General features: G+C 34.0%; 2 protein-coding genes across 2 annotated transcripts in view; both read right to left on the bottom strand.

Annotated features, from left to right (window-relative positions):
* HELRODRAFT_165820 (hypothetical protein) overlaps positions 1-3,876 on the bottom strand; it is a gene marked incomplete at both ends in the record, with an annotated part of 5,086 nt that extends 1,210 nt beyond the window's left edge. Inside the window, 5 exons of the mRNA XM_009032311.1 lie at positions 478-723; positions 837-996; positions 1,255-1,568; positions 2,025-2,095; positions 3,848-3,876. Coding sequence (XP_009030559.1) covers positions 478-723; positions 837-996; positions 1,255-1,568; positions 2,025-2,095; positions 3,848-3,876 — 820 coding nt within the window. The remainder of the gene's footprint in view (positions 1-477; positions 724-836; positions 997-1,254; positions 1,569-2,024; positions 2,096-3,847) is intronic.
* Positions 3,877-7,372: 3,496 nt separating this feature from the next.
* Positions 7,373-8,237, bottom strand: HELRODRAFT_165821 (hypothetical protein; the record flags this gene model as incomplete). Its single annotated transcript, XM_009032312.1, has 2 exons — positions 7,373-7,423; positions 7,920-8,237. The coding sequence occupies 2 exons, from the start codon at positions 8,235-8,237 to the stop codon at positions 7,373-7,375; spliced, it is 369 nt and encodes a 122-aa protein (XP_009030560.1).
* Between the last annotated feature and the right edge of the window lie 7,675 nt (positions 8,238-15,912).

Genomic DNA, 15,912 nt, shown 5'->3' on the forward strand with positions numbered 1-15,912 from the left:
CATCATCATCATCATCATCGTCATCATCGTCATCATCATCATCATCAAGATCATCGTCATCATCGTCATCATCATCATCGTCATCATCGTCGTCATCATCGTCATCATCAAAGTCATCGTCATCATCATCATCGTCATCATCATCATCGTCATCATCATCTTGTTCATTGTTATTATTATCATCACCACCGTCATCGTCATCATTACAACATCCGCCATATCATCTTCTTCATTACCATCATCATCACCGTCATATCATTATCATCATTATCACACCACCACCACCTTCATCATCATCATCATCATTATCATCAACAACAACCTCATCACTCTATTTATCACTATCAACATCACCATCACCACCACCGTCATATCATTATCATCATCACACCATCATCATCGTCGTCGTCTTCAACAGCATCATCATCATCATCATCATCAATAACAACGACAGCAGCGACATCAGCGGCAATTAACCTTCATAATGCAACATGAAGTTAGGCAGCTTCCTCAGGTAGGTGCCATCAATCATTTGCACGATGACGTCATTTCCGCCATCTTCACTCGCGTACAACACTTTGTGTTCATGCTGCTTCGACGTACACAGCGTCATGGTTTTGTTGTAGTTGTTGATGTTGTAGTTGTAGTTGTTGATGTTGTAGTTGTTGATGTTGTTGATGTTGTTATAGTTGTTGTTGTTGTTGATGTTGATGCGCGTGCTATCTCGACTGGCCATCTTCGAATAGTTGTGCCGGAAGTTGTATTGATGGCGCTGTTGCTGGTGTGTAGAAATCCCTCGACATCATCATCATCGTCGTCGTTGTCATCAGCACCACCTGCAGCATCACCAGCACCACCATCTCCATCCTCAACATCGCCTCCCCCCCTCCACACACTCCCCACTTCGTAGCACACCGACTCCTCACGTGACGCATTGCCTACGTCATCAGTGACGTCATCAAATCCGCCGTCATTATCATCTTCTTTATGCTTGAACTGAGAATGTTGAGACAAATTAGACAATTAAAGTGGAATTATGTATAGAAGACTGTATGTGTATGTGGGGTTGTGTGTGCTTGTGTGCGTGTGCGTGTGTATGTGTGTGTGTGCGTGTGTGTATGTATGTATGTATGTGTGCGTGTGTGTGTGTGTGTGTGTGTGTGTGTGTGTGGGTGTGTGTGTGTGGTGTGTGGTGAAATATTTATTTATACAACCCACACAAACAACTCATGAAGTTACATCAGATATAAATACTTTGTGAGAATGTTTTTTCCCTCTGGAGTTGTAGTTTCCATCATCATCATCATTCTCATCCTCACTATCATTACCATGTTCGCCATCATCATCATCATCACCATCTTTCTTGTTCACTGCTTTCTTCTTGGAGTTGCCGCCAAAAAACACGAGCGTTATTTTGACCACTCTCCCACTTCCGGCAACAATCCTGTAGGGCTGTCTCCACGTGCCAACATGGCTGTCAATGGATGTCTGCTTTGAGATGTAGCCGTACGGGAAGGAGAGTTGCAGATGACTCATGTGGGAGGTTGTGGCGGGGTTCCCGGTTTCAACTGCATGGCGGGTTGTTTCGATTTTTGTGATAATAATGAAGAATACGATAATGACGACTATGACAATGTTGGCAACATCAGATATGTTGACGGTGATAAAATTAAAATAAAAATTTATAGAGAGGATAGAGCAACATCCTTTCAAACACCAACGACATAGCACACAACATGTGACTAATTTTTGGCTAACTTTTGACTAACATGTAACTAGCAATTAGAAATCTTTTTCGTTAAAAGATATTACAACATCACATCAGCCTTCTTAGCAAGAGAATGACAAAAACGCATCAGTAAGCAAGATCTCACGTCACCAGCACATTGTTTCAATGAAACAACATTGTTTAAGTCCAACAATGTTTATCTTAGAAAACACAAAAGCAAAATGAAAACGAAATGAACAACAACAACATCAACAATATCATAACAACAACAACATCCCAACAACAATAACCTAACAACAAATCAAATCAAATCTGCGTTTATTCAGCAAGGCTAGGAGACCAGAAGCAAATGCTTGTGAGGTCACCCTAAAAATAAACAAAATTAAACAAAATTAAACGAAATTAAACAAATTAAAATAAACAGGAATTAACTCACAATTAAACAGAAATAAAAACAAACAGGAATAAACAAGTTAACTTAAATCAACAATCAACTCTGGAAATACATAATAACAAAGGGTAAACAACTATGCATAAATACACAATTTAAATCAAGTTAGTGTGAAATGATTAAGTAAGATTAGCTGATTAACTGATGAGCGAAAAAGACCTAGAGAAGAACAGTCCCTTGGATCAACAGGCAGCACATTCCAAAGACGCATAGAACAAGACAAGGCAGAATTAAGAAAGAAGTTAGACCTACATTTGGGAAAATAAAAATCAGGAATAAAACGTAACGAAATTTGTCTAGTATTCTTATACAATGCTAATTGATCATAAAGAGATTGACAATAATTTAATTTAAATATTTTAAAAAATAGAAGTAATAAATGCAAAATATGTAACTGTTTTATATTTAGAATGTTAATTTTATAATTATCTGCAACATTAAGACATCAACAACAACAATATCACAACAACAACAACAATATCACAACAACAACTACTACTACATCACAACAACAACAACAACATCGAAACATCAACAACACCTCAACTAATCTACCAGACATCTTCAAACAAAATAATAAAAAAAAGACAATAAAAATAATAATAATAATAATAATACAGTCTGCAGACATGCGCGGAGCACAGACTCGCTTCTCCAACAGAAAATTAAAAGCAAGTGGCAACATGATAAAAATTTGATTGGGGGAATGAGGTCACAACAAAAATAATAATAATAAGAATAATAATAATAGTAAGAATAAGAATAATAATAATAATATTGATAATAATAATAATAACAATAATAATAATAATAATAATAAAATTAATAATAATAATAAATAATTAATAATAAAAATAAGAATAATGAGAATAATAAGAATAATAATAGTAACAATTGGAAGGTTTGAAGATAGGCGAACTTCTTATTCCTTACATATCAGGACTGCTAATAATATAATAATAATAATAAGAAGAAGAAGAAGAAGAAGAAGAAGAAGAGGAAGAGGAAAAAGAAAAAGAAGAAGAAGGAGAGGAAGAAGAAGAAGAATAAGAAGAAGAAAAACTGCTAATAATATAATAATAATAAGAAGAAGAAGAAGAAGAGGAAGGAAAAGAAGAAGAAGAAGAAAAAGAAGAAAAAGAAGAAAAAAAACAACAACAATGATAATAATAATAGAAACAATCGGAAGGTTTGAGGAGAGGCGAACTTCTGATTCCTTACATATCTGGACTGCTATCTGTCAGTCTGTGTTCATTCCTCCATACTTTCCTATATGTCTACGTATATCTTTATGAATGTTTACATCTATTACATACACGTATCTGTATATAAATATATATATTCCTATATAAACAAGATATATGCATGTTCATATATGTTTATATATATACATTTATATATCTATATGAATATAGATATATATATATATATATATATATATATATAGATAGATATAAAGGTGTGTATCTGAAAGGAAGAATGAATGATATATGCGTGTATTGATCGTTGTCTAGCCTCGTTACAGCCATGATTGATGTTCATTCATCCCTGAAACATTCACACGTGTATCTTCACATCCACACATACAACAAGTGTACACATCCATTCACGCATATACGACTTGCACATACATACGCACACAAACACATGAACATAAACATACGTACTCTGATGCATGCACGTATGATATATTCATTTTGTGCGTACCAATTCAAATAGCATTTTGCTATTAAACATGTTTGTGTGTATGTTTGTGGGTTTGTATGTGTTTGTCTGTATGTGTCTGTTTGTCTGTGGGTAGGTTTGTGTGTGGGTCTATGTGTGCATGTCTGTATTTATAACGTAACGGATTATGGCCTCAAACATCCAACATCATCACTTTGAAACACTTTACATTGCACAGCATCACATCAAGCCACATCACATTACATCAAATCAAGCCACATCACAATAACACCACATCGCATTACATTAACGCCCGAATTAATGTATCCTTGGCATTGTATTGCGTAATGAACATGAAATGTTTATTTGCACTTGGGAGTGCGTAAAAAATAATTAACAAACCAAGAGAAACAATAAAAAAGACAACAAATGCTGAAACATAAACAACAACAACAACTACTACTACAACGTAAACAACAACAACATCATCAACAACAACAACAAAACATCAACAACATTAACAGTTTCTTAAGAAATGAGCGAAGCAACAACTTTCAAAAATTGCCGCATGTCCAGTTAAATATTTCTTAATTAAATAAATCTACAAAAAAACCAACAATCTAATACTCTATACTTTTTTTTGTTATTGTTAAATTAATCATAAAAATGGAGATATACATATCTTTGGATACACGGAGATACACTTATATATTAAGAAACACACATTCACCCACTTCAAGCAGCTAACGACCTCTTTTAATGACAACAAAACAAAACAAAAACAGCAGCAACAACATCAACAACAACATTAACAACATCAACAACATCAACAACAACATCAACAACATCAACAACAACAACATCAACATATACATCAACAACACCAACAACAACAACATCATCAACGTTAACAACAGCTACACGAAGAACATCCACTTTCGAAATCTCAGTGATTCAAATTAAATTACATTTCTCGATGTGAGATCCCAATGTCACCGCAACATGATACATTATTTATATGTCTTCATCTCGGGTAACCTGTACATTTAGTATCTATATGGTATCTAGCTATACTATATACATATATATACATGCATAAATATTTTTTTTTTACCAACACATAATATATATATATATGCGTGTGTGTATGTGGGTGTGTACGTGTGTTCTGTACAAGAATGTGGGCGTTTTTTTCTTCCATGTTTGTTTTCTTTCATGGATATTCAAAAGGGATAACGCTAAAAAGACATTCGACGCACGCACACACATTCAACGCACGCACACACACGCACACACACACGTATATATATATATATATATATATATATATATATATATAGCGTTATACACTTGCAGATACACAAACATGTGCATACACAGTCACATACACCCACACGCACAGACAAACATGGACTGTATCGTCGAATCGACAAATTAAGTCAACGGTGAGTCCTCAGTGCTCTTTCCAAAGACGTTTGGCCGGTCAACATATCCAAACAACATCTGCTTTTGCAAGTCGTGCTGTAATATCGTCATCGAGAGTAGCGCTGCTGGAGATACAAAACCGATTAACAGAATTGAGACGCCAGTCGTCCGCCATCACATGGGCCATTGCCCACAACAAGACTGGATGGCTCTGATGCAAGACCTCAGTTTTTTCAGACTGACTGTAAGTCCAAATCTCTTATCTGCTATAGGGAAGCGGTTGAACAGCGTCTGACCAGTGCACAATCATCAGCAAACAGCAGGTCGCCAACAATTGAGATCTGCGTCGTGGACTTCGCCTGCAATCGCCTGATGTTTAAAACATCTCCATTCAAACGATAGCAGACTAGTATCTCTCACTTCCGTGACGAAATGCAGCTCGGAGCACCAATGAAAACTAGATAGTTGCTGAACAGCAATGGAGCCATAACACATCCTTGCTTGATTTCGTTTGCAACATCAAAACCCTGGGACCGACCGTTCAGCATTTTTAATTATTCAATCACACTCGATTTGATACTTTCATGTAAGGAACGAACACACACACTCACACACACACACACACACACACACACATTATTTATATATATATATATATATATATATAGCGTGCGTTTGTGACTCGTTTAAATTTGGGAAACGCTCAATTTATTCTAAGTTTTATTCTGGGAGAAAATAAATGCTCGCAAGATGTCGTTCGAAGTGGTTAGGATGGGATGATGATGATGATGATGAAGATGAAGTTGATGGTGAGGATGATGATGAAGAAGTTGATGATGAAGAAGATGAAGTTGATTGTGAGGATGACGGTAAAGAAGATGATGACGATGATGATGACGATGATGATGATGATGACTGCCACAGTGATGATAACAACAACAATGATGATGATGACGATAAAGTTTCATCAGCGTTGCGTAATAATAATTACTGTTACAGTGTTAAAAAAGAGTCATTTAGCAGTCAAGCAAGCATACAAACAGAATGTTGATATTTTACAGTAAATAAGAGTAATATCTGAATTGAAATATTAATGTTTGTTGATAGAAACTTGAAAAATTGATAAATCAACATGTGTTAGAATAATAATTCACAAGAGCAGAGTATAACAAAATTTCTCTTTAACAAAAGTTTCTTCTGTATGTATCTATGTGAAAGTATGTGTTTGTGTGAGTGTGTGCGTGTGTATTCGTTTTATGTGAGTGTGTGCGTGTGTATTCGTTTGTGTGCGTGTGCGTCAGTAGGTCAAAGTAGTCGCTTTTTAAACACTGATTGGGAATTGTTGAAAGTTTTTTTTTTCAAAGTTCAAAGTATTAAAAATTATTAAAAAATTAATTGTAAAACTTTCCTAATAAATTTTTCTACATCGTGTCCTTGCAGAATATTATTATTGTACCAGGGAAGTTTTATAACTTTAAATCAGAAAATAAAATGAAAAAAGCAACATAAAAACACTCAGCGTGGAGGGCGATGTTAGCCAGTGTAGAAATGGCAAATATTGACTGTCGGGAAGTGACCTCTGGCACTTTTAGCGGCACCTCATTAGTCGAGCGGCAATCAATTTATCTCCACCCCAATCGTGCATCACTCGCTCAAGCTGAAAAATGATTCATCAATCCACCAAACAGCAATCAATCAATCAATCCATCAATCAGCCAATCAATCCATCAATCAATCAGGCCACCATCAAGCCAAACCAATCAGTCATCCATTCAAAAAATCATCTAACCAATCCATCAAAACTCAAAAAAGTCAGCTAAAATGATGTCACCACCACTATCAGATTGTGTTCACCGTCTTATATCCTCAAATTGAAGAGTTACTTCTGCTCGCCTGTTCCTATGATCACTACATAAATTATTTATATTGTATCGAAATATTTTAATTCTCACAAATTATAAAAAAGGCAAGTATGTAAAGGAAAAAATTTCCAGATAATTTTTTTCAAACGTTTAAAAATTTTGCAAGCAATTTTTTATGACAAATGAGTGAATATTGAAAATCAGCAGAATGTAAGACAGTGCCACTTGCTGTTGAAGACTTCATGTCAAGAGTTGTAATGCAATCTTTCTAAGGATAGGTATGCGAATTTCCTGATGACATCAATCAAGTTGGTTGACATTATTTTATGAAAATTTCATCGTGAGAGCATCAAATGAAAGGAAGTGGACGATGAGGTTGATGATGCATAAATACATGGAACATCGTATAATAGAAATTTGTACGATTTGTACTATAATACTGAAACAAGTTTCAAAAATTTTGTTTTTAATTTTTATCTGTAATAAAATTAAAATTCAATAAATTGAAATGAATTTTTAAAAATTTTTTAAATAGTTTTAGTGAAATTGATAAAATAATAATAAATTTTTAGATATCATGCCACACAATTGTATCCACGATTGCATTAAACAGATGAACACTTCGTCATTTTAGAACGTACGCCCTCCAGCAACAAGCAAACAACACAAGCCACCACAAACAACTCTTTTATCATTTCATCATTCCACAACACTACCACATTACTACACCACCACAACACCAAGTCGCCACACCACACCACTTACTGGGAACGCATCGGTAGCTGACTTCCAGGTACGCATTCAGTTCGATCGGACATCTATTCAACCTGTGCAGCATTTGTTCAGCCACGTAAATTTTGCATCTGCTTTTCCCGCTACATCGACTGCTGACGTAATTTGTGACGTCATTACGGCAGCCGACATCGCCATACATGCCAGTGACGCAACGACTCACGCGCATTCTTCCGTAGGTGGCCTTCGTGATGACGACAACATTCGTGACGAGGTTGTTGTTGTTGTTGTTGACGTTGTTGAGGCTGTTGTTGCAAACTGCAATGAAGTATTCCGATTGGCAATAATCGCCCGTTATAATTGTGCTCGTCATTGAGTTGGCCGGCGAAGCTGAGAGTGAGCGAGGAGTGTAGTTGTTGTTATTGTTGTTGTTGTTGTTGTGATTGTTTTCATAAAAAATGTTGTTAGAAATGTTGGCAGCGGTGGCAATAATAAAATAGTTTTTGTTGTGGAAGTTTTCAGCTGGAATGAATAAACATTGAAGTAAATCACTGAAATGATTTAGCCAACGCAAACAAAAACTTGCGAATAAAGAACAGACACTCATATAACATCACGAACATATGCGCCCTGATGTACGCACAAACAAATCGTAAATTATTCGTTTTAATATTTGTCGTTGACTGAAATCTTCAATGAAATGATAAACAATACAAATCGCACTGCCCAGATGGACATTAATTTTTAATTGCAATCAATCAAATTTGGGCAGATCATTAACAAACCAACAAACAAAGAAACGCTGTCTGAAACATTACAGCCACACCCACGCGCGATGAAATGTAACAGTGAGTTTGAGTTTGTCGATCGATCGACTGGTGCATTACTGCAAGCATTTTATGAACTGACATTAACTTAATGAGTTTGTTTTTCATTGAAGATATCCCATTTGCTGGTGAAACTCAATGCAGTTATTGCAACTGATCTCATTTTAGATTTTCTCTGGATAGCTTTTCCTTGCTTTTCAAACGAATTTAGTTCGCGTTTTGCACAAAAGTTGAAGGAAACAGTTGAAGAAAAGTAGATGGAGACAGATGAAAAAAAAAGTTGGAAAGTTGCATGAATGAATGTCAAATCAAATAAACTGTTGAACATTTTCAGTATAAAAAATTATTACATTCTCAACTTTGTCTTTCTAATATTTTCAACAGATGCTGATGTAAAAGGTTAAAGGTTTATTACACTCTTCTCAATATTTAGTCCTGCTAGCAGAAGTGCAGCGATTAAAAATTAGATCCAAATGACGAGCAGGTAAATTTTTTTCATCAACTTTTTATTTATTCACCTCTGCTGACTTCATGCTACAGAATCAAAATTTTTGTTCGGGTTGAATTAAAACGTCACCAAGCATCTTTAGAAGCTGATATAACTTACATCGTTGTGGCCTCTCAAACACATCAGTAGATCTAAAAAAGTTTCATTGAAAATTTCTGAAAGTCCAATATAAAAATTAGAAATTGAGAAATGAAAATTTTACGCCGAAACATTTTGGTTGAAATGATTTTTTAATCCTTTATTTGACTAAATTTTAAATGTTTACACATTTTTGCTAAAAATAATTTTGTTTAACAATTACCAAATAAATATTATTAAAAGACTGTTTTCAATCTTGTCTTAAATCAAGATTTGTTCCTCAATAGCAATATATAACCACTTAAGCCATCACAGTGTTCCAAACAATGTTTCAAAAAATGCTGCCCGTACAAGGAATTTACTGGCTAGAGACTTACGTGCAACACATAGGATTCTTGCGAAATATTAACAAATAAATGAAAAATCATCGTTTCTCAGATAAATAAAAATCTAAATGTATTTATAGTTTTTTGTCAATCATCCTTACCTGACAAAAATGTGCCAAAAAGAAGGGGCTACCACACCACACTTCAATGAATATGTTGTTTTCAAATTTTAGATTTGTTATCCTCATTAATGACCATTCCAGTCCCATCCTGCAGGCATGCTTTTAAGTATGAACAAAGAAAACTACACGAAGCATGTTGAAGCCTGGTTTGTGTCTCGGTGTTCCGTCTGATATCAATGCATTTCCGTTCATCCATCATTTCAAGTTCAACACATTGAAAGTCATTTTCAGTAGCACTCGAACGTATCAACACTGAAATTTGATTCACAACTTTTCAACAGTTTTAACGAAACTCACTTAACCTCATACCTTTTAACAGATGCCCACAGAAAAACTTGTTGTATATATTTTTTAAGCAAAATCTTAAAAACGGTGCCATAAAAGTTTTCACGTTAAAATTTTATCAAAATATTTCAGAAAATTATCTTGAGTAACGTAGAGAAAAATTATAAGAGAAATTTAGTTTTGATCCTTAAATTGCGTGAGACAGACTGGAAACGTGCATGGAGGTGCCCTTTCAAGACATCACGTGATGTTTGCAGGCTGCAGGAATATTGCCTTGCATTGTTTCGCAATAATTGGTCCACATTCAATAAATGCCAAAATGAAATGGCAAGTCAATCTTCCTTACTGTTTTGGTACGTCGCGATATACGTTTGTTTGTCGTTTGTGTGTGTGTGTGTGTTGTGTGTGTGTTAGTGTGTGTGTGTTTGTGTGTGTGTTTGTTTTGTGTGTTTGTTGGTGTTAAATTGTTTGTTTTGAAGCATGCATTATTGAGCGTTTGTATCAAATTTGACTGTGAGCTTATTTGGCGTGATTCTGAAACAATAATTATGAAATTAATTTTAAAACAAAGTTTCTACAATGAAGATGTCAATCAATGATTTATTTAAAAGTGTTTTCTTACATTTATATAGGATCATTAACTTGATTTGGAATGCAATTTATATTGTAAACTAATATTAAGGATGAAAAAAAATGATGATTTATATTGGGTTTGGAACTTGTGAAACTAATAATGAGTGAGCGTACATCAAGATAAAATAAAGAATAGTTTCATGTGATGAAGATGTTACAATTGATGACATCATGAACTGATGAGTCAAATCAGAAATGATGATAAGTATTCAATATAGTTTCAAATATTTTATAATGATGGTGATAAATATACTCATTGAATGATGTTGCTAAAATGATTTGATGATATACAAAATGATGTTATGATATACAATATGATGTTATGATATACAAAATGATGTTACGATATACAATATGATGTTATGATATACAAAATGATGTTATGATATACAAAGTGAGGTGATGATATACAAAATGAGATGATGACGACGTTGAGAACACGCAACTGGAAGCCATGGAAATGATGATGTAGGAAATGAAAGAAGGACGATGATAAGGATGAGGAGGAGGAGGAGTTGATGGATGAAGCATCCCTATGTTGTAGCAATACTGAAGCAACTGCATGATTTGTTCGCTGACAAAAAATATGTCGCCTGTTTATCACGCAAGCAGTTGAAAAAAAGAGGCTCATTTTCACAAAAATTGGAATAAATTCTTGCCACCAAATCAGTCAAAAATGTTTCAAAGTATTTTATGACAAAGAATTGAATCAAAATCATTAAACGTTACAGATGTTTGACAAATTACAGTTAAAAGTGTGTTTTTTCTTCATACAATATTTCCAACAGCTACAAATTAAAAGTTTTTAAAAGCTAATTAAGTGGGTATCTTGTAGATGAAAAATTTTTCATTTGGTGGCATTCAGTTAAAAATTTTAGAAACATGTTTTAACGATATAAGCTTTTTATGAAAATTTCAAAAAACATATTAGAATACAACCGGAAGGCTGCTAAAGTTACTGAGCTGTCAGATATATTCTACAATTTCAAATCAGCAACACAAAAATTTTTTCTAAAAAGTTGAAAAATAAATTTAATCTTTCGGAGAATTCGGTGAAGTTGCTATTGAATGCTACTAAGACCGACTGACCGTGTTACATTGGAGGCATGACATTACTGAATAAAATATGTAATTAGAAAAAAAATTAACCTTTTTTCAAATTTCAAAAAATTAAAATGCTGCAAAGAAATCTGTTCGCTACTTAAACGTGCGAATGAACATCAATCGATCGATCAATTAGTAGTAATGAAAACGTGGGCATCTTTTTAGCAAGTGCATTTGATTTGAAGGTCATTGTTGTCTGGCGTTAGAGGAGCCTTCGCAAGAGTAATAACATGTTGAAGTGTTGGACGCGAATGTTGGGAAGTCGCCGTTGATCTGGCGAGCGATGCTGCTCAGAAAAGGTTCTTAATATCTTTACAATTTTATAAGGAATGTTAAATACGCAGGTATGATTGTTGCAATCTAAGCACGCAGAGGTTAGTATTTTATTTTGCTTTAACTACATGCAAACATTCTACAAATGTTACAAATCAGCCAAAAACTATTTAAATAACAAGATTGAAAAGTCAAAGATTGAAGAAAAAAAAACAAAACGCCAACAAATTTTAAAAGCCACATACAAACCGCATACAAACTAAATACGAAACACATAAAAAAATATATACATAGCTACATTGGAAAGCTTGTGTCAAAGAGAACACATACACACACGCAAAACTTGACAAACAACATGCACAATTTTACAAACAACAAACACAACCTAACGAACAACACAAACACAGCGAAAAATTCTTCATTAATCATTCGCATTAAAAATTAATTTTAAAAAAAGAACACTGGACACGCACATATTAGCACGCTAACACAACTTAAAATGATATATCGCTTGCTACTAAACGTAAAAGCGCGCTGAAACTAAACGCTGGGACTAATTCTGCGGGGATTATTTGCATATTAAAAACTGAAGCGCTACGGATTAAAATAGAGACGTCGTTGCGTTAACGATTGCATTTGTTTATGCGTATCATGTTTGCGTTGGCTCGCCCGCTTTTGTTTTGTTTATTTGTACCGCTAGTCTGTCTTTGCTAGTTTCAGCATTAAAATGTACAGCACTCCTCGTAAACTTTCTACATTTCAGTTGTACGGTGTATTGGTTCAGTTGCAACTATTATGGACTTTGTATATTTTCAATATTCATCTCTGCTGGCTTATCATTTCGAATTGGGCAGTCTGTTGTTGAGATTTTCTTTTAATTAGTTTATTAAAAAAAAGTTGAATGTTGACTGGCATGTTTTCTGTCTGTTTTGGGCTATTTAAATCAGGATTTTCTTTATCTTTCATCCTCAACTTAACTTGAACTTCAAATGTTTATAGATAATTTAAACTTTGTAAGTAAAATCGTTTGTTTTGATTTTGAAACCGAAACAAAGAAATGGTTTGAAAAAATCAACAAAATTATTATCAAAATTACATCAAACAATAACTAGTTAATAGCAATTGTTAATTTCAATTTAAAAAAAAATTGCTTATAATGCAGCCACTCTGTATTTATTGATTTCGTCATTCCTGATGCTGCTTGACTGGTAGACTTCCAATCCTTTACTGGTACTTGTTTATAAGAATGGGCCAGTAGTTTCAAATGTGAGAGTTTCAGACGCAAAAAACAATCCACAAACACAATTTGATGATTGTAACAACAACCATGCATGCATGCAATTGAACATGGCCAAGAGTTGATCCTGCATTAAATTTGTAGTCAGCCAACATGCCACCAAATAAAAGTGTTCCCTTCCCAATGAAACGTTGAACTTCACAGAGGTCAAGTGCCTGCTTATGTCGGTTCACGCCAGATATCTGCTTATTTTTTATGTCTTTATAAGTCAAATGTCTGTTCAAGTCGAATGCCTGCTCAAGTCAAATAGTCAAACAGTTGCTTAAGGTGGTTCACTTAAATCCAGGTTTAATATAATTATCTGTTTGAACAAAAATGTGACGCGTAATGAGTCCTGCTGTGTGTCAAACATGGCGATGATCAAAATGTGAAGAAAACAGGATAATGTGTTGTGTGTGTGTGTGCGTGTGTGTGTTTGCGTGTTTGTGGTGTGTGTGTGTGTATGTGTGTGTGTGTGTGCTGGTAAAACACCATAATTAATGCAGCAATTTATAAAATCTACTGGATTTCTTGCGTTGGATAGTTTTTTGTTACATTTAGAAATATAGAGAAATGTAATAAAAAAAAATTATCCAACGCTAGAAATTTACTAGATATTATAAATTACTGCTTATATATATATAATTTATATGATTTTTTTATGGAATTGTCATATTGATTGAAATATTGAAAAATAATTATTCAACAACTCGGATGTACAAAAAAAACTAAACACTGCAACGAAAATAAACAAGCAACATGAAATATGTAGGGGCCTCTGGTGTGAATTAGTCCATCACTTTTCATATTAATGTTGTAATGACTAAAGTGTAGTGTACTGTCAAAAACCATCACATAGAAATGTCTTTTAATGATTCAGTACATTCGAACATATATAAATAAAAACTTGCCGGATGTTGGCAGCCCCAAAAACAACAATGGTATCGTCCACTTTGCCACGATAATCATGATGTTGTTTGCATCGGTCATTGTTATTTCCAGAAGAAAATCTTTCCAACTTTTTAAAATCTGAAGCCTTTTTTCTAACTTTATATCAATAACAAGCAGTCCAGCCACTTACAGTTTGAAGCAACTAAAAAATATATAAACGACGTTTCAGCTGAAGAGCTTGTCCATTCCAACCAGGTTGAAATTGTAGGTCATTAAGTTCCACTCTTGAATTCTGGAAATATAAATAATTTTTATTAACCACATATCACATTCGTTATAAGAAATATTTAACTGAATATAGCTTTCATTTCTTATATATCAGCAGCAATTTTTGAGAATTTTTTTTTTATTAAGCAAAAATATAATATATGCACTTAATAAATATTCATCCAAATTATCATCATCAACAACAACTACTACATTATCAACACATCATCTTCAAGTGATATTATACGTCATCATCACGTGATATAATACATCGTCATCATCACGTGATATAACACGTCATCATCACGTGATATAATACGTCATCATCATCACGTGATATAATATATCGTCATCATCACGTGATATAATACGTCATCAGAGACAAAACATGATTTGTGATGCGTGACAATTAAAGAATACTGCAATAAACAAAAGAACACAATCAGTCAGTTTTATTTCAGTGCATGCACTCTTCTTATCACGTTTTATTATCATAAATAATTTAAATAAATAAATAAACAAATAAATGCAAGTATTGATGGGATGATATAAGGACAAAATTGATACAACGGTATCATCAACATGAGATGTTGCAATGATACTATGATACTGCTATTCATACTATAAGATGACATAGTGATCTTTATGCTAATGATGGCTATAAGATATGATATCATGACACCATTTGGTATGATGATATCATATGATACAAGGTAACTCTTATTTTTATTCAGTGCTACCCCACGTTGCATGAATTGTATCGAAGTCAGTAAGTACGCTGTGATTGTGTGTGGGACGGAACATTTCTATGCAGTGTTTCAATGAGGTTGATTCGGTGCATGCATATACACACACATATACATATGTTTGTGTTTGTGTGTTAGTGTGTGAATGCAAGCGCGTGTAAATGTGTGTGTGTGCGTGTGTGTGTGCGTGTGTGTGCGTGCGTGTGTGTGTGTGCGCATATGTGTTGCTGTGCGTTTTTATAGATGTTTTAGGAACTTTTTGTATGTGTATATGTGTGTGTGTTGTGTGTGTGTGTTTTTTGGTTGGTTAATATGTGTATGTGTGTGTTTTGCATGTGTGTGTGTTCCTCTGCGGTGATATATGACACTATATAAGACGTTAAAATTATTAATGACTTTAGTAACGACGCATTTGATGATGATGACGATGATGATGATGACGACGATGTTGATGATGATGACGATGTTGATGATGATGATGATGATGACGATGTTGATGATGATGATGTTAATGATGATGATGTTGATTATGGTGGTGTAAAAAAATGACAGTTAATGGTGGTGCTAAAAAAATTAATTATAATCTTTTTAATAACAATTGAAGACTTACTATGGGAAATTAGAAAAAAATCGGTTTTTGAAAACGTTTAAA

This window comes from Helobdella robusta (assembly GCF_000326865.2).
Source record: "Helobdella robusta unplaced genomic scaffold HELROscaffold_8, whole genome shotgun sequence".
NCBI classification, from domain to species: Eukaryota; Metazoa; Annelida; class Clitellata; order Rhynchobdellida; family Glossiphoniidae; genus Helobdella; species Helobdella robusta.